Source organism: Cyclopterus lumpus, chromosome 6 (assembly GCF_009769545.1).
Source record: "Cyclopterus lumpus isolate fCycLum1 chromosome 6, fCycLum1.pri, whole genome shotgun sequence".
NCBI lineage: Eukaryota > Metazoa > Chordata > Actinopteri > Perciformes > Cyclopteridae > Cyclopterus > Cyclopterus lumpus.
The window spans coordinates 14,921,681-14,945,544 of NC_046971.1; the positions used below are offsets into that span (position 1 = coordinate 14,921,681).

Consider the following 23,864-nt stretch of genomic DNA (forward strand, 5'->3'; position numbering starts at 1 on the left):
AGTCTATTTTTGAGATTGTTGGTTTATTTATGATGACCTTCACCTCAAAGCAGTTTCTTTGGTTCTGCTTTGGCGATACTGTAATTACCTGGCATTAGTTCAGATAGTGTTAGGACTTGGCAATCTAGAATCTAGGTTGAAAAATCATATAAGAAAATTAGTTTTCAGTGCAATGAACAGTGTTCAACTGTTATTATACATTACTTTATAGAAAGTACAAAACACAAGTCAACATTAAGATATTCAGAAAGTTTACTGACATTATCAAAATAATGTAAAGAAGTAACAGTTCTGTCATTATTTCAAATACATCATTGTAGTGTCTACTTCCAACAGCAAGATCTAGCCTGTACTTTATTGTAATGCCACTTGTTCCTTGAAAGGCGAGAGTGAGTCACTAAAGTGCCAGTCTGAACAGAACAAAACAGTAGTGGGCGTGTCAAATAGATATTCTACAGCATTAAAAAAACGAGTTTGCCGTCTTTGTAAAATCGTCCAACATGGTAATATCAGGGAATTATTTGTGGGTATCATGTCTGAAAGGCTCCGAGTTTGCGCTCAGTGATTAACAAAATTCAGAGGTGCACGAACAAGCATAAAATGTCTTCACAATCGATGTGCACGTTATGATTTATGAGATTTACTGGTTAACGCACCTTGCGCCGGCCTCACCTCGGCCAACTCAAACCTATTTTTAGCCGTTGGCTTGAATTTAGCCAGTACAAAACCCAGCATCACAGGTCTGATCCTGGGGGACTGCTCCAACTGCTGCCGGTGCAGCAAATGTTCAAGAAGACAAGATGAAGGTGTGCGTCATTTTGTTTATTCTGCCAGTTTGGATTTAATCCAATAATCAAACTATCAAAGCTTGCAATTAGTGGCAAACACGCAGATGGGTCATGTAAAGATGACTACATGCAACACATCACACCTTTTTTAAGATCTAAAACATTGTATGTGTTTTAAAATGTAATTCTGCAGCATTCTCATACTATATTTCTATGAACTTTTTTACATTTGCTCTACTTTGTCTTTCCCATGCACTCTCACTCTTGCGTAAGCATATTCAGAGATTCCACAAGGGCAAGTCTTCACAGCTGAGAGGTATGATGTGGCCGGCAGTGAAGGCAACGCAGCTATTTAGTGAGCTGACTCATGCCTACTCTATCAGGTGCTGCTGTGATTCAACTGCAGCTGTTGTTGTCCTTTGAGTGCCAGCCAGTTTAGATTTCCTGATTTCTTAAAGCCTCTCCCTCAAAATGGTGTGTTGGTTACAATCATACTGTCTGAGAGTAAAGAAAATATGAACACAGATTCTGTGAAAACATAAAAAATGGGTTGATGTAATGCTTTAAGGCCTGGTATGAGGGTTTACAAATTCATACCATCTTTGTGACTTTCTCAAGCTAAATTATTAAATTATGTCATGGATGGGTGAAAATAATTGTGGCTGAGGTGGGATAAGCAATGCACACTAACCTCAATTAATCAGGAGAGACATGTCAGTCAAGCAAATGTGCCCAAAAGATCATTTTTGCCTTTTTTTATTTTTGGGCTTCTCTCATCAGGATACCTGGATGTACCAGAGACTACCACGCACTGTTTCCAGTTACATTAACAGCGGAACAAGGCACAGTGTGATGTGTGTCTTATGATTACAATGTCCATATTTTTAACAGTTCATGATTTGGACATATACATTTGTTTTAAATGAGTCATTAATGGGGCAGTTTGTCTACAATTGCTGCCATTAATACCGTAGTTGAGTATTTTCTGCTGACCCAAAGCTATGAACTCTGAGGTTTTGAAAGCTGCTGTGGATGTATTGCATGGCATATGAAAGAGGGGGGAACCACTGCCCCAACAGATGCATACTCATAAAGTAGGTCAGCTGGTCTAAGTTCACGGTGGAGCCTCCATTACTCGCCCCTTTTTTGCCTCAGCTTGTGTTTACTGACATTGCTCCCTGATTCATTGCCCTCCCTTGTTCCTAATTGTTAACATATGTTTCCCTTTAACTCCTCATTTCTGTCTGCCCTATGTTGCCCCCAGACACTGACAACATTCAACCTCAAACCTCCAAAATACCTTTCACAAAGGCTTTAGTGATTTCATTCATGTTTTTTGGTGATGTCAGTCCCTTGAAGTTTTTTCTATCTCTTGCTGAGACACAAAGTCAAATCTTCTGTCTCCACTCACAAATGGTCTGAATTTACTGGACAGCCTGGCCTATGGCCATGTCCTAGGGGGTTTGAAGGGGGGGTCTTTGGTTGCAGGGTTTCACTGAGCTTGGCTAACTTGCTGCTCTAAATGTAGGTCATAACAGGAATTACTGATTAAAATTAAGAAGGGTCGTTGTACACATTACTGATTTTTGTATTTCATTTTTTATTCGTAAACCTTACAGAATCTGTTATTGAAAATCCCTATTTATGCATCAGTCAGTTTATGATAATATAATTGACAAACCATCAACTGATTTGTTGACTTTCATCTATAGCTTTAGAATTCAGGCCGAGGTGAACATGATATTAGCCTCATACCGAATACAGTTGGTATCTAAAGGTGTGGGCGATATGTCTGATAATATTCATTATAGTCTATCATTCATGATATTATGAACAATGATGTGTATATATATATTTTTTAACGAACAGTATGTACCTTGCTACATTTACTATATTTTTAAGTAATCTTGATTAATATTTTCTGAGCTACTACAACAGTTATTAGTTTTCCACATTTTATTACATAATGTAATAAATTATGTTGTTATGGTGATTATTTATTTTTCCACAAACCTACTTAACCTACTTTTCTTTGAAATTGTCGTCTACTCGGCTCTGATCCTCTAATTCTCTGGCATGCTGTGGCTCTTTTCTTGTTTTGGTTTTCTTGGTATCTCGGATAAAGCTAGACAAAATTTAATTTGGTTCACAGTAGTTTGCCAGAGAAAACAGTTACATCCTTATCCCCCCAACTGTATGTTTTTGTACTTTGACCAGAGTATGTACTCAAATTGATTCTTTTCGGTTTCCTGTTTTTCTGCTGTTCAAACCTGGATTATCAAGTTGACTTTAAATTGTTTTATTAAGGATAGGCAAAATCAGATCCTAACTGGAATAGGGTTTAAAATACATCTATACTTGGCATTTGTATTGATGGTGCCAACAGATAGTTGCACATTACTGTTTTTGTCATTCATGCATTATTAAAAATAGTCATCAATCCAAATGAATCTGTATATTTCTAATAGTGCTGCCCTCTGGGATGTGTGAAATCTTTAAGTATTTCCTTTTTTATCTCCTGCAGGATCGTAAACTGTCAAAAACCGAGCGGCAGCGCTTTAAGGAGGAAGCAGGGATGTTAAAGGGACTACAGCATCCCAACATTGTCCGCTTTTACGACTCCTGGGAGGGACCTTCCAAAGGCAGGAAGTGCATTGTTCTGGTCACTGAACTCATGACTTCTGGCACACTCAAAACGTGAGTCTCAAATTAGCCAGAATAATACAGAACTCATACATACCGTATACCTTACAACGGCACCATTTTGATCAAAATAATCATACTGACTATTGTTTGTAAATATGCTGACCATTTGTCTCAAATGTTATAAAACAACATTTGTTGAAATTTGTATAAACTGGTAATGTAATTAGTACATTTGATAACATGTCCATACATATATTTTTCAGTACAGTAAAAAATTAGTTTGCTCTTGTTAGGTGCTTTTACCAATAAGTGTATATGAAAATACTACATTTGCTTTGCATTGTTATTTCTGTGCTTCTCCGAGGATATGTGAAAATTCTGATCTATTCTCTTGTAGATATCTGAAACGGTTCAAAGTGATGAAAATTAAAGTTCTGCGAAGCTGGTGTAGACAAATCCTCAAAGGACTCCACTTCCTTCATACTCGGGCTCCCCCCATCATCCACAGGGACCTTAAGTGCGACAATATTTTCATCACAGGCCCAACAGGATCCGTCAAGATTGGAGACTTGGGACTGGCCACACTCAAGCGAGCATCTTTTGCCAAGAGTGTTATAGGTACGACTCCGAAGTCATTTCTACCTTCTGTTCCCTTCTGATGTGGGGCAGTACCTTTTCTAAGGTCATGTTATGTTTGCATTGTACATGATGGTGTTAAAGAGGGTATCTTCCTTTGGATTGTTTTTCTGACGATGTGGTTCAAAAACAGACCACAGCGTTTCAGCTGTCTCTCAAACCACAGCTCAAATGGAGGCCAAATACTGTGGTAATCTTAGGCAGATAACCACAAGGCTTTCTCTCTTTACTCTCTCACAGTGACTCTATCAAGTTTGGTCATTGTACAGAATATTTCTGTTCTATGTTTCTCCCAACAAAAAAAAAAAAGAGAGTTTTTTTCCCAGGCATCTACTGAATGTAAGTAGCGCCTAACATTTCTCATATTTTCTTAATATAAATATTATTAATATAATAGTTTTCATGCCTTCTTGCAGGCTGACCTGGCCATTGCTTAAGGTATGGCCTTTGCTTCTCTTAGACTGGTATTTGTTCTGTGGTTTGGAAATATGTGGTCTGTTTGCCAGTTATATCTATAATATTTAACATCTCTTTCTATGGGTTTGCCTCAACAGGTTTTTTTTTCTAGTGTTTGTCTCTTATTGTCTTTTAAAATATTGCAGGGCTGCAGAATCTTTTTGATCCATCTTTGTGTCCACGAAGCTCTGCCCACTTTCTCTCTGTCAGCCTTTTGCCTTTGTCTTTTGTTTGTTTGTTTTCATTTTATTTTATTTTTTACTTTCACATTCTTGGGTATGTTTTTAAAATGTAGGCTCTAGCCTCAGCTGTGCCCCATTCTGCTGTTTGGAATGAATAGGGTACTGCTGGTCATTGAGTAAGTATGAACTTTAATGGGCCTGGTAAGTGTGACAGTGTGCTGTAACACACATCAATATCAAAAACAATTACATTTAAATAACCAGTTTTTCTGTGTAAGACCTGAGATTAAATGAAAAAGATCAATTAACAGAACAAGGCTGATGTGCAAAGACACACTGCTGAGCACAGTAACTAGCTATGGGATCTGCTTCTCTCAGCCTTCACCATAACAGTTTCCTCCTGCAGGTCAAGAAGAAATGGTAAGTCAGACTTCGAAAGGTGAGTGTTCTATAAAAGGCTATGTGGTTGTACGGTAAGGTCTTGAAAAAAGTTATTTCCATAGCTAGTCCTATTTCTCTTGCAGATATCATTGACACCCCTTTGAAAAATTACACTGTATTCTGGCCTTGCTAAAGCTCCTTTTGGCGAGTGCAAATACCATAATTTGGCTAACAAGTGTGTTCCGCACATTGGCTACCTCAGTCACTTTCTTACATCCCAACACGTTAAGGTCTTACACAGACAAACGCGTGCTTTCTTCTCTACATTCTAACTGAGCCCAGCCTCTCCCTCCTTTTTTGTTTTCTGTCTCTTTTTTACTTTCCTCCCCCTTTTCTTTTTTTTCTTCTCTCTTCCAACTTTCACCTCACAGGTTCTTCTCCAGGAGATGTCAACAGGCTGGTCACTCCTCTCATCCTCCTCTTCCTCAACCCCTCACGGGTTAGAGGAGCAGAGGGGCAATGGGTTGTGAGAAGCCCACTCAATCAGTAAGGGAGTTCGAGAGTTCTGAATAGTTGTTTTGATTTAAGGTACCCCTGAGTTCATGGCGCCTGAGATGTATGAGGAGAAGTACGACGAGTCAGTGGATGTGTATGCCTTTGGAATGTGCATGCTGGAGATGGCCACCTCAGAGTACCCTTACTCAGAGTGCCAGAATGCTGCACAGATCTACCGCAGAGTTACCAGCGTAAGTCTTTTTTTCAACACTCCATGTCACCCCTCTGCCCTGCCTTCACCTCTTCCTATGTGCCAAGAAGGCTAGTGTCCCATTCTATTGTTGTATTTCACTTCCTGAGTTCATTACATTCCTGTATCCCCAGATTGTTTTATATTGCCCCGTTTGAAGAACCCACAGAAACATGTTATTTAACTAGCCCCTTTGCTTGCACTCATACTGTTTCCTTTGTCTTTCGTGAGTTATTTTTATATTTGTTGATTAAGCACCTGGACCTGAGGCATAGATGACTTGTAAAGCTAAACAAGCCCAGTCCTGCTATTTTATAATGGCTAATTATCAGTCTTCTGATGATGACAGTAGGGGAGTAACTATCATAGGATAAAAACAAATATTTTAAGTTGTATTCTTCAGTTAGTGCTGGCTTATTTTTTAAATGCATAGTCACTCATGTGATGCATGTTCATACAATTGTAAGATTCTCATAGTTAAATAGATTTAACCTGTTCCTAGTGTCTACGAAATAGGCCTTGAGATGTATACCTCTACCCTCAGTTTATCATTTACTGAAAAGTGCAAATACTAAAGTTATTGCCAAATTACTCAACAGAGTAATTTGGGGTTTTATTAACCCCAAGTATTGAGCTCTTCAGCACTCTTTTCAAAGAGACAAACAGCTCATACTGCAGAGCATCAAACACAGTTGAGTGCTGTTGTGGTGTTTAGCCTACATTTAGGGAGTGTTGTTCCTCCATTTACCTGTGGCACCATGCTGCTTCCGGTTGCCATTTGTTTAATTGATCAACTCCCAACATCTGTCCTTACTTGACTTGTGCCTTATTCTCCCGTCACCTGACATTCTGTAATTAATAAAATGTTAGAAAGCATTCCATTCTTTAGCCTTTATTTAATATTGACATACTTTCTCAGAAACAACCCTGTCCTCTTCATACTGTGGCTTTTGAGATTAATTCCCAAACACAATTGAAAGAGGAAGTTAGTTTAAAGTTTCATCTGGTATATGGTTTTGTGGTAATAAGAGAGGCTCTGAGCTGAAGAAGAACAGGGTAATAATAAAAGGTTGTATGACAAGTAGAACCGTTCTCATTCAGGGTTCTGTGTTTCCTGTAGGGGGTGAAGCCAGGCAGCTTTGACAAGGTGGCCATTCCTGAAGTGAAGGAAATCATCGAGGGATGTATTCGCCAGAACAAGGACGAGAGGTCTCTTAACTCAAGAGCACATGTAACAGGTTAGGGTTAGTCTAAGTCTCTCCAGAAAAATATTTGCTCACTGCTTGTCTCCCTCTATTTAGGTACTCGATCAAGGACCTTCTGAACCATGCCTTCTTCCAGGAGGACACAGGGGTACGTGTGGAGTTGGCAGAAGAAGACGATGGAGAGATAGAGGCTATTAAGCTGTGGCTGCGAATTGAGGATGTCAAGAAACTCAAGGGGAAGTACAAAGACAACGAAGCTATTGAGTTTTCTTTTGACCTCAACAAAGACGTCCCAGAGGACGTGGCTCAGGAAATGGTGAATTTAACTTAATAGTTTCCTCAGACTTTTAAAAATGCAACACCTCATTAATACTGACACTGTAAAAACTGCATGACATCGACAAAAAAGGAAAAATTGTTTTAAAGGGTTTTCATTGTAGTCTTTAACAAGTAAATGTATTCAATTGTACGCCCTTTCTTTGTGCTTTAGGTTGAGTCTGGTTATGTGTGCGAAGGTGACCACAAGACAATTGCAAAGGCCATAAAGGACAGGGTGTCTTTAATCAGTCGCAAGAGAGCACTGCGGCAGCAGGTGGGTCCATGCTCAACATAGTGCATCTAATGTTATTTATGTTTATTATATGCTTAAGTGCTTTGCATGAATCTTTGTCATAGGGTGTATGTACCTGTGATGTTAAGATGTTGTCAATTGGTGCTCTCTTGAGGGATTTTAATATATTTTTTGCTGACCGTCTTGAAGATCCGAGAAGATCCGGAGAAGAGAAGGCTAGAAGAAGAACAGCAGAGTCAGTTCCCTCCAGCACAGCAACCAGTCCAACAGCCAAGCATGGAGGTGCCTCAGTCCCAGCCAGTGATACAGTCGGCTCCTTATGTCCCTCCACAACCAAGCCAACACAGCATGCATATGTCTACCCAACCTGCATCTCAGCAGAGCCTTCAGAGCTCTATCTATAACACTCCTCAACCAACCCAACTGACCGGCATGGCACAAGGCATTCCTTTTATCCCTCAGTCAACTGGGCAAGTCCCAGTTCAGGGTCAAAGTGTGGCCACCATTCAGCCAGAGTCCGAGGAGCCTGAGACTGACCATCACCAACAACTACAGCACTCTGGAGGAGGTGTGTATCAAAGATAAATTTGAGTCCAATACACCTATAGCCCACTGAATGAAATTAAAAAGATTTGATTTTTGAAGATGAGCTTTTTGAGTATTTTCATAATTTAAACTTCTTGTCCACCTCATACAGCCAATCACATGGGAGACAAACTACCAGTTTCCACCAGTCGTCCTGAGGTCCAGCCACCTCAGTCTGGATTATCCTACAGCTCCCCTCCCAGTCAGCACCTTCAGCTCCAAGTTTCACTCCCACAGACACAAAATGACCAAACGCAGCAGTTGTCAGTGGTGAGTCAAGTGGAAATAGGACATAATCTTATGTGTTTAAGAGAATCAGGTGACCTGTGCGTTTCAGAATGAAGTATATAATTACATCAAGTTTTTAAACGTACACACTACATTTATTTAGATTTATTATGCCTAAGCGATCTACATTAGCCCTTTTGATCTATATGTCTTTGGTCCTGGAATGTGATCATCTATCTGTTTACTTTCTTCTTTGCTTCATTTTCACCACAAGCTGTTGTTTTCTTTCAATGGTGCATAAGGTTCAACCCCAGATGCAAGGTGTCCTGCCTAACGTTCCTGTTGCACCCAGCAGCCAGTCTGTTCCAGTGGCACCTGCACAGGTATATGCTGTACTGCTTGTCCTCATGTCTTCAAAGAGTAACTTTGCAATAATTGGTTAAACCGTGGTTCAAGGTTTCAGATATGTTGCACCTAACAACAGACCTAATAGTGTCAGGTTGTACTGAACACACCCCAAGTACGCTTCAGTATCACTGCAACAAATGAGAACTTCAATCACTCAGTCAGCAAACGCACTATTTTTCAGAGGTAGTTACGGTAACATGAAGCTTGTAGTCTCTGTGTCAGGTGGCTGCTTTGAAAGCAGCTCAGTTTTCTGAATCCCAAGTTTTCCAATATTGTTATTTTTCCTTAGTTTTCTGTTTTCATTGTCAAGTTTCCTACTCTTACCCTCTGTTATGTTTTGTTCCTTATAGTACGGCGTTTACTACCAACCAACGCTTCCCCCTCAGGTACATACAATGTCCCATTTACTTTTTACCACTTGTAAATACTCCCAATACTTTTGTGAAACATAATAGACATATTATCTATTTCCCAAATGTTTGGTAAGTTTGAACTTAAATCATAGTTAATGGAAAATTAGTGGGTTCCAGACAAAAATATAGCATCACATAGTTTTGTGCAGTGTGGAATGAGATTACATTTCTCTAAAATACGCTGTAGAGACGTTCACTGATGTGTAACTTGACATCTCACACTGTCAAAGAGATAACTGTTCTGAGTAATGCAGCTATGTTGTCCAACGGGTAAGTGCATCCGGGTTTGGAATAGAGTGACAACTTTTCAGTTGTCATCTTTTTATGTAATATTTGTATTCTTGTTTCTGCCACTCCCTCTTTACCTCCTTCTATTCTCACAGATTCCCACCCAGCAAGTGATGATACCCTCATCCTCGCAGTCGTCTCCCCCCCAACAGCAGCAACAGCCAGAGAGCAGCAGCACTCTTCAGATCTCCACTCTACCACAGGCGCAGACTGGAACTCAGCAGCTACAGGTGACACACACCCCTCCCCTGCTCATACTAACATACATATTGCTTCACCATATTAAAGTATACATTTCATGCTTTCTATTTTTATGTTTGTGTTTTATTCTTAATATTTTCTTTTCTTTTCTCTGGACACACATCTGTCATTACAATGGCTGCCCCCTTTTTTTCTTCCACGCTGCCTTTCTGCATGCTGCTCATTCCTGCATGATTCTTAGTCTTGGGCCAATGATCCAAGTCCTCCTATCCTGTCACCTCCACTCAACGCAGAGCACCTATACTTCCTCTATCAGGCCTCATGTCTCTCTGTTCTGCAGGTACTCTACAGAGCACACAGGTTGTATTTATGTTTGTGGTTCAGGTGTGAAGCATTTGCTTGGCTTCCAGTTCCTTAAAGTGTGTCTTGGCACACATTTTTATACATTTCTTTCTGGATCAATGATGAATAATATAAACACATGGATTTGTGTAATATGTGTTATAGCAGCAATTAACACATGATAATCATAAGGAGGGCAGTTTTTAGGTGTTTTTTTCACCCATATTTACAAAGAAATTTACTTAAATGTGAAAAACAGAACAGTGATTGTTCGATTTTGACCAAAAGGCATTAAAAACATTTCATATCCTTTCATTCTGATGAAAGAGCTATCCTCACCCTTAGATTGATGCAGTGTTACACTTTATTTAGCTTTCGATTTGGTTCATCAGTGCAACATACCTTTTGTGTTTGTAAAAACAGCTTAAGGGTTTACTTTGAGCATAAATCGTTATTAAAATCAGTACCACCAAGATCTATGTGGATGTAATAATAACAAGGAAGTAATAAGTTGGTAAGAAATGAGACATTTGATCACAGATACGAAAGTCACAGTATTGTAACAACACAAGGCTGGAACTGGAAACTAAACGAAAGAAACATCAGTCCCCCGTATGAACGTAACCAATATCCACATAAGCACAGCAGAGAAAAATGATCACATTCTGGAGGAAATTAAATAAACTCTTTACACAGCAATATTTACACTGTGCCTGTGAGCTGAATAATAGCTTCACTTGTTCACTTCACAGATGCAAGTTTCACCAGGTTAAACGGCTCCATCTGGTGGATAGTCCAATTTAAATAATTCCTTTACTGTAAATAGTTGGTCAACTTAAATGACTAAAATAAGCGACTTAATTTAAGAGTGAATGGGAATGGCACAAACTTTTACTTTGCAATCCTAAATAGAAATGTATCAAAGCAATTTTCTTGGTCGGTTCTGATTTTTTTATTTTTTTTTTAAGTTTGACTATTTAGATTTTTTTATTTTTTACAAACTATAATTGACAGCAACTAATTTTCTTGGTAAACTGTCAAAAATTATAAATGTTATGCGTTAACTTTTGTTTAATGTCATCTATAAGGGGTTATTTGCTTAAAACTAATAATTCAATGATTATGAAATGTATTGATTATTTATTTAAATACTTTCTTTGATCAGAGAAAATCGTGGCATCAGTAGTTTTACTTATACATTGTGAGCTGCTTAGGAAGTTAAACGGGTTCCCCCTATATTATCTATTAACATTGGTTTTATTCTAACATTACTGTGAAATGTAAGAGTTCAGAGAATCTCGAGCTGCCTGGTGCTTGGAAGAAGAAGCTCTGAAGCCAGAGATATATAATAATCATTATTTAATCATAACAAACAAGAGTCATCTGTATACATACATGGTCCAGGCCCGGACGCGCTCACATGGCTTCGCTTCCACAGTCTCCTGACTTAGCCAACAGTTTCTGTCTGGCGTCACCACGTAAGAGACCAAATTCACGTCTTACAATTAGTTTTATTCGCAGTCCATTCGCTGAGCTAAGCTCCCATTGGTTAGTGGAGGTATTCATGCAAATACCTTTCAGAGACACAGCATGCTACGCTGACCAGCGAATAAGACATAAGGTTCACACCTGAAGGTTAGTTCCATTGGCCACTTCAAAGAATGCCTCAAATCGATAAACTAGCGGGGGTCAAAGCTCACACTTCCGGTCAAGGACAGGAAGTTCCTCTTCAGAATAAAACCCTATTATCCTGTCTTCAGAATAAAAGCAACATCTCAGGTTTCAATCGGCATCTCTTTAACTATTGTCTAAACAATAAAACATCCATTCATTCCCATGCATCATACAATGAATCATTACATTTGTCATTAACAAACAGAATAATAAAACAGTGATCCTCTCTTATGCTTCATAATACATTCCTCAGAATATTCCTCAAATTAATTATCATAACTTTCATTATGTATTAATTTAAAACATAACCTCTCTTATCTACATGTGCAAGTGTATATAAAATCCACTACAACTCAACAGAAACATCTCCTTCCATCAGCTTTATTCATTCAAGTATCTCACTAGAACCTGTGAAGCTGCCAGCTGGTGAGCCGGTCACTGTGATTACTTTAAGGTTGTTCTTCCACAGCTTATTATGGGCAACGACAAATGTTGTTTGTGGCGATACTGTCTGCTACTACTGACCTGCATTTTTCCACTAATCGGCCATGGTTGGTGATCGGCGACCAATTAATGCATCTCTAGTCCGATACCATTTCAAAAGAGTAATGCACAAACAATGGACATTTCCATTTTGAGATTTACTTTTGACTTTGCGTGCTTGATTTCTGAATGTTATCTTTGTGTTTCAGGCCCCTGTGAGTGTTTCTCAGTCAGCACCAGCAGAGCCACCAGGATCGTCTGTGCTGGTGCCAGCATATGGAGAAAGGTTAGAAGAAAATGATAAAAAAGCAGGTCTACCAGCACCCCACAATGTGTCGGATATCGTTCTCATGGGTCCATTTCCCTTTCAGCTGCATGTCAGATGCAGCTTCAGGTCTTAGTGACGGCAATGATGGAAGCTCCACTTCAGGAGGTCGCCATGAAGGGCGCTCAATGAAACGTCACCAGCGTAGATCTGTACGCAGCCGCTCCCGCCACGAGAAGACTGCTAAGGCCAAGCTCAATGTTCTCAGTGTATGTATATGAAGTGATGAGTTCATTCATATTCTGTCTTAAGCTCTTTGTCATGGAACTGATTTAACATGAACGGATGTATTGCAGATCTCCAATGTGGGAGATAGAGTTGCAGAATGCCAGCTGGAAACGCATAACAGGAAGATGGTGACCTTCAAATTTGACCTTGATGGTGATAATCCTGAAGAGATTGCACAGATCATGGTAATAGTGGTTCTATAGCTTTTGCCTCCAAACAGTTTGGAATTGTTAAGTGTCTAATGGTTGTTTGTAACAATAAATGTATTCTGTATACATATATAATACACACTATATATTCATAGAATATAAACGTTTGCATGGCTACCATTCACCAAATCCCTTTGAATTGGCAACTGACGACCGACTAACTGAACAGAAACCAAAAGCAAAGGTTTGGGGTCAACAGTTCTATTGATGATTTTCTTTTTTCCATTCAATAATTACTGTTTTAACAGTGACTGGTGTGTAATTCAGAAACCACGTTTGTTACTTACATTTTTAAATGTTTTGGCCTCAAAATAAAAAGTATTTATTGATTTAAACTTATGTTTGGTACTGCGTTTCATGAAAGTCCAGAAGTGACACTCGATCATAACTGAATCACAACAGTACTACTTACATTTGTCATTTAAATATTTGGGTAGCTGTTTTTATTTATATTCTCTGCAGTCTATTTAGTGGTTTGATTGGATCGACCTCTCTGCCAGCTGACTGTAATGAATCAAACTTTTGTGGCAGATGACCCCAAACTTTTAAGCAATGTTTTTGTCCTTTTTTAGCACCTGCTGCATCAATGAGTCACAAGTTTAAGACCACAGTAGTTAAACTTCTTTTGCTTCCTGTTTTTAAGGTTGAGAGTGAATTCATCTTGGAAAGTGAACGGGAGTCCTTCATCGAGCAGGTCCGTGAAGTCATAGAAATGGCTGATGAGAAAGGAGACGGCTTGAAGGAAGGCTTTCCTCAGGTATTTCTTTACTACACATCTACTCATTAGCCAAATAACCATAATGAGAATTTTGATCCTAACCTGCTGAACCTGACGATGTTATCATAAACCTTTGTATGTTCGCCTCTTTGCAGATGAGTGATCACCAACAACAGCCTGAGCTGTCTATTCCCATGCTGCCAGGTAAACAAACTTTAGTCAAAAACTCCACTTATTGATGTTTATGAAGTTCAACTCCTGTCTCACATCTTTATCTTTCTTTTAGCCTTTCTCTCAGGCATTTCCCCAAGCACTACAGCGCAGGTGGTGCATTCAGCAGGACGAAGGTTCATAGTCAGCCCAGTGCCAGAGTCTCGTCTTAAAGACCAGTTCTTTGGCGGTTCTTCTTTTAATACCTCATTTGGAGATGAGCCAGGTGAAAGAAAATGTTTGGTTTCTCAAATAATACATTTGACACTGCATGCAAATAAGCTTTAAGGTTCAATGTGAAGGATATGGCCATAATCCTTGTTTAATCCATAATAAACATTTTAAAAAGCAATGATGGTAACAAAACAAGTGTGAAGGGGCTCTTAAGACCCAACCACCTTAAATTGGACCTGTGCAGGAAATGTTGACATACATATATAACAAAGTGTGATTAACACTTTCTCTTTGGGATGGTCATTTAGTATTATAAATCTGTTTCTCATATTCTTTGTTGATGCTGAAAATTAAATGATTGTTGGCAATTTCTTCCTTTTAAAAAAAATTAAAATGTCTTTTTTCTTTTTGTCTAGCTTCTATGCCACTCGGCCTTTCTCTGTCTGCTCCATCTGGGACCCTCCAGCAAGCTTTAAGTAAAATCAAGCAGGCGTGTGTAGAAAGATGCAACACCATTGATCCCTCTGTGGCTGAACAAGAACCAGGCACTGTCCTGGCCACTGAGGCCGGACTCGGCCCAAACTCTATCTTGGCTCCTCCGGAAGCCGTAGCTTCCCCTGCTAGCATTACCTTTCCTGGCGTCACACCTACTGAAACATCCTCACCACCTCCCTCAACTGGGAGGGTTTCCCCTCCACCTACATCTACTCAATCCCAAACTCCAGCGCCTGTCACCAGTAATCCCAGTCCACCTCCTCAATCATCCCATGAAACAGCCCCCTCACAGCTTCCACCAGTTGCCAACATCCCAGCTACAGCTTCCACCATTTCTTCCCCATCAGTGCAGACCTCCGTCCCCGCAGTACCTGGGCCTCAGCTGAGCAGTAGTTCTGTCTCTGTATCTTCAGTTGTTAGTGTGGCATCCAGTAGTTCTGCCACTGTCCCTGCTTCAGAGCAGCAGCTTGTGAATTCGTCCATCCATCCACCACAGCACACAACCCAGTCTCAGCCTGTCCCGATTTCTGCTCAGCCCCCTCTTCCCACCCCGTTACCCAGCCAGAGCCAGAGCCAGCCACAGCCAGTGGAGTCAGAGGGGACGGAGCTCCCAAACAAGACTGCTGGCAGAGATGACATCCAGGCTCTAGATAAGAAGCTACGATCTCTCTTTAAAGATCAGAGCTCTACTTCTGCATCAGTGGATCAGAACACAGGCACTTCTTCTCCTCCCACTGGAACTTCTTCTCCTCCACCCGGAACTGCCCTGGTGCCCCCATTTAACCTTCCCCTCACTACCGGGGGGCAGGCTGTCCTGGGCCCCACAACCACCCCAGGACAGGGTGTTACCCCTGCAGGACAGACACCTCCAACTAAGCCCAGGGCACAGGTTAGTGGGAACTGCAGCATGTAAGAAAAAAAATCCCAAATGCTGTTTATTGCTCTAAATATACCTCCCTTGTTATATTTTTAGACGTTACCTATTGGTTTTGATCAAGCTGCTACACCTCCCTCTGAAGTTGTGCCCCCATTTCCTGGACCAAATCAGGTGAGACTCCCCCCTCTACTACTTTTTGTAGGTTTTTAACAAATAGTGTAGATATACCTAGGATTGTTCCTCACATACTGTTTGTGTGACGCCACAGTCACAGCAACCCCTGGGTAATTTGGACGCCCAGTTGAGGAGAGCTCTGAGCCCAGAGACGGTTCAGGGAGGTAATGGGGACCAGCATCCAGCAGCAGGTTTTACTCTTGGACGTTTCCAAGTAAGTTTTTAAGTCACAGCTTAAAATGTATCTGTTCTAAAACAGCTAAATCTCTAAAACCTTGTTAGTTGCTACTACTTAGTTCATTAAAATGTTCTTCTTCTCTTTTCCAGGTGTCTGTTGCTACTGATGGTTTGTCCAGCAGTGTTCCAGATCCCTCGGGCATCGTTTCCTCTTCTTCCCTCACGCCGTCTTCTACCTCTTCGTCTTCGTCTTCATCTTCTTCTTCTTCCCCCTCAAGTCCAGAAAATACCCTCCACCGGTCATCCTCTTTGTCCAAAGCAGTTTGTGAGACTGACACTGTAAATGGAGCCTCCTCTCTCTCTACTGATCCTGCTTGTCAGCAGACCACTATTGGGCGCTTCCAAGTGTCCACGAGCACCAACGCCACATCTGGGCCAACCACTGGCTCTAAAGTGGGCCGCTTTTCTGTCACAGGCACGTACCAGGTTCAAAGTTCAGCAAATGAAGCTAGCTTTGATAAAATAGTGGAAAACCCTCCTTGACTAATACCATGCAACACTGAGTACCATACAAAACTGATGCTTCACACCAACGCAACCGTTTTTTTACGACTAACTCTGTAACTGAGCAGGCAAAGTGAAACATAAATGTTTTTAAAACTGGATCATCAGATTTTCACCTTCTTTTTTTTTTCTCCTTTATAGTATAAGTAACTCTATAATGCCCTCTGAGATTTCTTTACAGAAGGCCATACACTGTGGAGGCATCTTTACTTCTACCTCCTTTCAGTATTTTTAAAGGATCCTATTAGTAGATATTTTTTAGAGCTTTAATAGCTTTCAAAAATTCAGTTGACTTATCTAGCTACTGAGCTTAAAGTTCATTATGTTAGATACCATATCGGAAGATAATCCTTGAAAGTAGTCGGTACATGTGCATAAAACAAAGACTTTCTTATTATGCATGTTTAGTGTACATTTTTAAAGCATAGGAAACATGCATGTAAACTTGTCTCTCTAACACCTTATGTGTATAATTTTCCTCAGTGACCCCAGCTCCAGCAGCAGGCTCCAGTCCAACGCATGGTTCCAGCATGCAGAATGGGCCCTCATCCTCAACATCTGATCCCCATAACGCACACACCCATTACAGTAGTGACAATGACGATGACTCGGAGACTGAGGACCAGGCTCTGCAGAAAGAGATCAGCCGTCTTAGAGAAAAGTATGCCACATGTTCACAATCCTACTTTACACTACCTTCATTTCCTTTCATAAGTGTTACTTCACAGCTCTATGGAAATATGTTTGTAACATTACTGTTTGTCTCATCACACTCACAGACACATGATGGAGATCCAGACTTTGCAGACTCGTCAGAAAGATGAGATCGAGTCCCTGTTCACGCGGATGGGAAAACCTCCTCCTGCTACTGTCGTCTCCCCTGCTGTGGCAATGGCTGGAGGTCGACGAAGGCTAAAAAGTAAAAGCCACAAATCTGCTCGTAGTAGTGGACAACCCAGTCCCAAACACTCGGGTAAGGACTGTTACTCTCAAGATAAAATGTATACTCTCTTGGATGTCAGTGCTGCAATCAATTGCTGAAGCAGTTGAAATTATTACTTCCTAAGTAAATGTTTACACAGCGTTGTGTCATGTGCTCGTACGCTCAGGATCGCCAGCCTCAGTTCAGAGTCTTCATGGTTCAGAGTCCCCTCCAAAGCAAAGTTCACCCTCATCAACAGAGGCCTCAGAAACAGCAACAGAGGCATCACAAGCCATTAACAGGTCATCCATAAAGCAGCTTAGATCGTCTCCATCCATGCCCAGCCTCAGCAATTGCTCCACAGGTATGTGCAAGCACTTAATTTAGTCACAGTGAGTTTATTACATTGATTCCTTTAATCTGTTTTCTCACCTCCATTATCGTTTCTCAGGATCAAGTGGGACCAGCTCCGCAAACGGTTCAGGCCACTGCCAGAACCACTCTACTTCTTTGGCCCAGGCCTCTGGACCCGCTCCTCCTTCCTCCCACACACTGAAAGGCAAGGGCACCTTCACTGATGACCTGCACCAACTGGTGGATAACTGGGCCAGGGACGCCATCAGCCTCTCCCAGTGCAAGAGAGGACCTAAAACTGGAGCACCAGCTCCGCTGGGACATGATGTAGGCATTCAGTGCTTTCTTTAAAAACTGTCATCATCTCTGCAAGAAGATCTGGAGATTGGTTGTGTGTGTGTGTGTGTGTGTGTGTGTGTGTGCATGAGTGAGTTTGTCCACGGCTAATCTTGAATTCTGCTTCACCAAGCTACATACTATTTTGGGTGGTCATGTATGGCTGCATGCTCAAGGGCCTCTCGAGGTTACAGTGATTCATGCTTTCTCAAAACACCTTTTGATATGGTCATTTATTGATTGCTGACTTCTCACAAAGAGCCTTGCTATTGGGCATCAATCTCACATTTACATGTGTATTGTTGTAGCGGTAGACTTGAACCCTAAATATTCGCTTTAAGTCGCATTTACACCAGTAAGACGCAGCTGAGATATACATTTGTAAGATTCCCGCAATAGTTTTGCAAAATCCTGCATATTCAGCAGTAACACCTACTTTATTTTCTCTGTTGCAGGTTATCCCTCCAGCCAACATGGGACGTAAATTCTCAGCTCCAGGCTTCCTCTGCCCAACACTTCCCACGCCTTCTAGCACCACATCTACGACGTTGACTCATCCCAACCCAGCCAATCCCTCGGCCCCTTTGGGGCCTCGTAAAGGCTCTTTGGGTCCAGTTGCACAGGGGTTTGGATACACCTCAGCCCCATACAGTGCTCCTCAGTGGGCAGGACCCACAGCCACATGCCAGGTCAGCATGCTCAACCCCGCACAGCCAATAACGCAGTACCAGCCGCCTACGACAGCCTCAGGCTACCACATGGGAACCACACCAGCCACCCAGAGTTCAGTCAACCCCGGAGGGTCCAACCTGAAGCCTACGTAGCCCAGTTGTAGCCCTAGTCCACGCTGAGACGAAGGACCAAACAGGGCAGACAGTTGTTGAACGAGAACCACTAGCTCTCTTTGCAGTCGGCTGGTAAACTGGCTGGATATTGTGATTTTTTTTTTTTTATTTCAACTTTTATTATGTGTTTTTTTCTGTAAGAGTTGACCTGTGTGGTTCACATCCTCTCAGGCAGAACAAAATCTGTCTGGCAATTGGAGGGAGAGTGCAATACACATCCACAGCACAAACGTCTCACACTTAGCCGGCCATTGGCTGTGGAATTGAGCTGTGGCGAGTCGGTTGGTCGTGTCTGGTGATGTAATGACCCAAAGGCGGTAACCAACAGCAGCCAAAGATGTCTTTTGAGAGCATATGTTGCAATGTCGTCATTCCTTTGAAGAGGGGAAGGTAGGAGGGATTTTGGTTCACATCCTTACTAGTCCTGACTTTAAGCCCTGCTGGGACCGAAGACGATTGAACTTACACCACATATACACACACATGGGTGTTTGTGAAAAAACATGAACCTGATTAAGTGACTTGGGATGGTGGTAAAGTAATCTCAGAGAGTGGGGGGGCTGGGGGGTGGCAGTGCACAGAAAGTGGCAAATAAGAGAGGGACGGTTAGTTTGGCCCGAGATGGATTAGCAAGGTGTGACTGTTTGAGTTCGGAGAAGAAAGACATAGTAAGTTAGGCAGGAGTGTAATGGATAGGTTTGCAGTACGAATACATCCCAATCGCTACCTATTAAGTGTAATGCAATAATGGCAAAGAGTAGATAAACTGTCCCTTGTAACTGTGGCCTTAATCCCCAAACACATTTAAACATTGACTGTACATAGATATTTCTTCACTGGGTTATGATTCCATGTTTTGCATATTTATGTCCCTGTGAGTCTGGTGACATTGTGATTTGAGTTGTCCATCCATACAGATTTATTATACAGATTTATTCTTCACTTCTGATATGTAAACCAGTGGCTCTGCCACATAAAAAAGCATTGTCCTGGTGTTGACCACCATTCAGTGTGACATTTAAGGGGTGATGCTGCTGTAAATCACATTCTGTTTGAGGGTGTTTTTTGTTTGGTTTTTCATTTTGTCTTGTTTTTTTCTCAAGAATGAAATGATAATAATAAACCCAAATTGACACATGAAATACTTTCATTTATTCAAAATCTGCTTATATCATAGAACAATAATTCTGTTTTATTGAAATAGTATTTATGGAAGGTGTCAGTCCCTTAGGGGATGCCGCCTTGCCTCTTCTCCCAGTTGTTTACACGGACGGAGCACAGATGAACAGGTTGTTAGTGAAGTCATGGCACATTAAATATCTCCGCTCATGACATTTAGCCGTCACCTCTCAAATCGCAAGTGTTTGGGGTTCTTTCTTCCTGTGGTCTGTTTTTGTATGCGTATATTTAATAAAACAAATGTTCTTTATGGACCTGTATTCAGCCATCAGATGTTGATGTTTCACTGTAATTATTAAAGGTTGTTAAACAACATGTAGTTTAAAGGAATATAAAAAGTGCAATTGCAGGGTTGTTCACCACGCAGGAGTAATCCTGTAGTTTATTCAGCTTGTCTCTCTCTGACTGCCCTGCCCTCCTCCTTCTATTTTATTGTATATATGTTAATGTGAGGTAGATGCTTTCACATAATGCTCCGTCACTAGAGTATGCTTGTGGTGACCCACTCTGCACATGCACTCTAACCTGTGAACATGAGGAACACTTTAGTGCCTTGCATCCTCACTAATGACAAGTTCCAGATCCATCTAGTCCTGTAGCTGTGACTGTACTTCCGAAAACCAATGAACTAAAACCTGAACAAGATGTAGATGCACAACAGGTGGCTGCATAACCATTGCACGGCCAGCTCAGCGTAGTAACTCAGAACCATTAGACACCACACAGGACTGCAGAACAAAGAGCACACCGAGTGATGTGGTGGTTCTGTTCTCGCTACACTTCTACTTGTGATGGTTGTGTAATCAGCTGTGTGTTTATATTGGGCTGTGATTTTATTTGGTTTCTGTGGATTTATAATTAAACCGTTTCGTCATTATGAATCCCCCTGCTTTGCTTAGCAAGACCCGCCCTCTGTTGAATTCGAGCGCTGGGATTGGCCAGACATGCCCACAGAGTTCCTGGTCACCCAGTTTGTTCAGGTCCAAAGCCCCGACCAATCGGCTATCCAGATCCAAACTACTCCCGGCCAATGCCCACCTTAACTTATCGTCTCTGCCTCAACCAGCTATGCAGTGGGATTCATAATTACGCTTCATAGCTGCACTTGTCCAGGCAGCGAGTGAGCTGTATAAAGGTTTAATCGTCATGCTGGCTAAACTTTTGTTTCACCGCCTCACGAGTTTCATGCTGTCATTGTGACTTTCGGCTGCTCGTAGATTGGATGAATAGTTAAAGTTCTCTAGAGAAAAAAATAAGTTACTGCAATGCAGAATATGCAATGTTTAAAGGGACTGAGGGGGTAATTGAAACATTTGCATGCTGATGAGGGTTGTTACCGACTTCAATGTTTTTGATATTGGAATATTAGATCTTTAATAATTTTTTGTATTATTCTTTGCCTTCCTGAGAGTGATCATAAAGTGTTGATCTGTTCACTTGACATTCACCAATATCACAACTTCAATATCAAACTATCAGCATATAATTTCTGCATGCCAGCTTCACAGGTGTTTAATCTTTCGAATGGCTACTGTACAGCACAAGGTCACAGCTCTTTACGGTCCATTTGCTTCTAGCCACCATCAGTAATGATCAGACCTCCACAGGACGCTTTGAGGCTACTGACAGTCGGATCTGTCGAGCTCTTATTTCTGATCCCTCCTTACTGACCTGTGATTCAGTGTCTGTTTTGTGTATGTTTTTCACATTGTACAAAATGTAAAAACAAATAAAAATAATATCAATTAAAGCAGTTGTCATGCTCATTGGAATAATTTTTTTTTAAATAAACCAGATTGTTTTACTTTACTAATTTGTCACATTGTCTTGAATTCAAATATTTCTTATTTTAAGGCCTTAAACATAAATCCTATAATAATTATTCAACACTTCACAGTAAATATATCTGATGAAATAAGCACCTATCAAAGATCAGAAAACACATGTATATGTATTATTGATCACATTTGTTGGTTTCATGTTTCAGGTAAAAACCCAGGTGACTAGTTATGTTTTTATTTTTTTTACAAAACCAGAAACATTTCTCCAAAAACTTCAATCAGCAACAATTGATTGCAAAGATAACTTACATGTAAGCACTATAAAAAAAAGAACACAAAAGTAAAATATATTTTATAAAGTGTTAAGGAAGCTGTGGAACAGAAACATAAAATCTCACGAGTCCAGTCGGCGTTTCTTCATGTACTGTCCTTGTCTGTATGGACTGTCGACTTCACCTGTCGGGTTCAAAAAGTAGATTGAAGACCACAACATTCAGCTCACCAACATCTCATATGTGAAATCTCACCTGGTCTGGCCTGATGCTGGTTCGGAAGTTGAGGTCTGTATTGAACCCGTTCCTGTCCTCCTCTGTACGAAGGGGCCTCATCTGGAGGTCTGCCTGGATCTCTCAGAGGGGTCTTACTGCGCGTCTGCATCGTGTGATTCCCAGGTGTGCTCGGTACGAGCGCTATGGAGTTAGGGCCATCCAGTAAATCAACCCCATCCAGAGTGAAATCCCAGAGCTCAGGATCATCTGCAGAAAAAAAAAAAATGAGTCGTACCGAGTGAGGCTGGCAGGTAACCGGTGAAGAGAGGCAGGTTTCCTTCCCACACGGTCAAAGTATGTAGAACCTTCTGGCGGTGGCTTACAGAACCTGCTAAATGCTCATCCCTGCAGCTGGGCTGTCTGTGTCCAGCAGAGGTGCTTTCACTGGGCGCAGGTACATCTTCGAGACCTGGAGGAATGGATGCATCATTATAAAAAGAAAACCACAACATTTGCCCCTAAAAGTTAAGAATAAAGAGACACTTTAAACCAGCGGTCTAAAACCTGGAGACCAAACCCAACAAAATGTCATAAGGCCCCATGTTTCAAATGTAATATTACATCTGGTCTGCAAAATGTTTTTTCCCTATTTGCATTTCATTCCATTATCCAAACCGCTTATCCTATTCAGGGTCTGGAGCCGATCTCAGCTGACATTGGGCGAAGGCAGAGTTCACCCTAGACAAGTCGCCAGTTTATCGCAGGGAACACATGGAGACAGACAACCATTCAAATGTGCAAACTCCACACTGAAGGACTGCCCGTGATCGTGGATTAAACGCAGGCACCTCTTGCTGTGAGATGCCAGTCAGATTTTGAACAAGGCTTCAGAATCTGAGCATAAAACCTAACTCCATATCAAATTAAGCAAAGTGTGCCAAATTGTACAACTTTTCAACAGTTTAGCAGTTTCAAGAGAGTTGGATATTTAACTATTGTTGTGGCATTAAATGGTTTCTTCTGTTGTTCGCAGGTAAACAGTCAAGCTGTGTTATAAAAGAAAAACCTATCCAGTGCAAGGTAACTTGCTTTGGAGACTGCTGCTATAAACAGAATGAAATCACCCTTCACCTCCACGAGCTACTCGTCCAATAGTGACCTCTGTGTGCTCAGACTTGGCTTGATCCGGTTTCTGCTGAGGTATCCTGGTCTCCATCTCTTTCCTGAACTTCTGTTGAAGCTGCTGCTGTCGGAGCTTTCTCAGCTGTTTGGGGTCTGTGTGCGATGACTCCCCATCGTTCACAGAGTCCATGACAGGTCTTGGAAAATGGAGGAAACAGATTGGAGGTGATGCACATTTGGACGCACAAGAGATGAATTGGTGTCATTAAAACCAGAAACTATACTCACTGCTGTTTACCTGGAGTCATACAGCTTTTTAGAAGTACAAATGAAAGCACTTTCAAGGTACCTAAACAAAACACTTAATGACTCTTGAGGTCAAAATGTGTTACTATAAATGCAAATCGTGAAGAAGAAAAGTGTACTTAGAAAAGATTAGTGCTCGTGGCGACTC

General features: G+C 41.2%; 2 protein-coding genes across 5 annotated transcripts in view; one reads left to right on the plus strand and one right to left on the minus strand.

Annotated features, from left to right (window-relative positions):
• The window catches only part of LOC117732536 (serine/threonine-protein kinase WNK1-like), a 28,443-nt gene extending 6,674 nt beyond the window's left edge, over nucleotides 1-21,769 (plus strand). Inside the window, exons 3-28 of one of the 2 annotated variants that reach the window (XM_034535540.1) lie at nucleotides 3,313-3,485; nucleotides 3,832-4,052; nucleotides 5,678-5,835; nucleotides 6,955-7,043; nucleotides 7,136-7,355; nucleotides 7,530-7,631; nucleotides 7,800-8,178; nucleotides 8,308-8,465; nucleotides 8,726-8,806; nucleotides 9,182-9,217; nucleotides 9,628-9,762; nucleotides 12,442-12,518; nucleotides 12,604-12,766; nucleotides 12,854-12,970; nucleotides 13,638-13,751; nucleotides 13,868-13,916; nucleotides 13,999-14,148; nucleotides 14,513-15,480; nucleotides 15,565-15,639; nucleotides 15,737-15,856; nucleotides 15,970-16,294; nucleotides 16,867-17,044; nucleotides 17,163-17,356; nucleotides 17,493-17,669; nucleotides 17,757-17,986; nucleotides 18,451-21,769. In XM_034535540.1, the coding sequence (XP_034391431.1) occupies nucleotides 3,313-3,485; nucleotides 3,832-4,052; nucleotides 5,678-5,835; nucleotides 6,955-7,043; nucleotides 7,136-7,355; nucleotides 7,530-7,631; nucleotides 7,800-8,178; nucleotides 8,308-8,465; nucleotides 8,726-8,806; nucleotides 9,182-9,217; nucleotides 9,628-9,762; nucleotides 12,442-12,518; nucleotides 12,604-12,766; nucleotides 12,854-12,970; nucleotides 13,638-13,751; nucleotides 13,868-13,916; nucleotides 13,999-14,148; nucleotides 14,513-15,480; nucleotides 15,565-15,639; nucleotides 15,737-15,856; nucleotides 15,970-16,294; nucleotides 16,867-17,044; nucleotides 17,163-17,356; nucleotides 17,493-17,669; nucleotides 17,757-17,986; nucleotides 18,451-18,819 (5,058 nt within the window). In that variant the 3' untranslated portion in view covers nucleotides 18,820-21,769. The remainder of the gene's footprint in view (nucleotides 1-3,312; nucleotides 3,486-3,831; nucleotides 4,053-5,677; nucleotides 5,836-6,954; nucleotides 7,044-7,135; nucleotides 7,356-7,529; nucleotides 7,632-7,799; nucleotides 8,179-8,307; nucleotides 8,466-8,725; nucleotides 8,807-9,181; nucleotides 9,218-9,627; nucleotides 9,763-12,441; nucleotides 12,519-12,603; nucleotides 12,767-12,853; nucleotides 12,971-13,637; nucleotides 13,752-13,867; nucleotides 13,917-13,998; nucleotides 14,149-14,512; nucleotides 15,481-15,564; nucleotides 15,640-15,736; nucleotides 15,857-15,969; nucleotides 16,295-16,866; nucleotides 17,045-17,162; nucleotides 17,357-17,492; nucleotides 17,670-17,756; nucleotides 17,987-18,450) is intronic. The other variant, XM_034535542.1, reaches the window with a different exon arrangement.
• Nucleotides 21,770-22,019: 250 nt separating this feature from the next.
• Nucleotides 22,020-23,864, minus strand: part of rad52 (RAD52 homolog, DNA repair protein) — a 7,898-nt gene continuing 6,053 nt past the window's right edge. For 2 of the 3 annotated variants that reach the window (XM_034535544.1, XM_034535543.1), the window contains 4 exons: nucleotides 23,420-23,607; nucleotides 22,677-22,757; nucleotides 22,328-22,555; nucleotides 22,020-22,256 (listed from right to left, as the gene is read on the minus strand). In XM_034535544.1, coding sequence (XP_034391435.1) covers nucleotides 22,195-22,256; nucleotides 22,328-22,555; nucleotides 22,677-22,757; nucleotides 23,420-23,607 — 559 coding nt within the window. In that variant the 3' untranslated portion in view covers nucleotides 22,020-22,194. Of the gene's footprint in view, nucleotides 22,257-22,327; nucleotides 22,556-22,671; nucleotides 22,758-23,419; nucleotides 23,608-23,864 lie in introns of those variants that run through there. The other variant, XM_034535545.1, reaches the window with a different exon arrangement.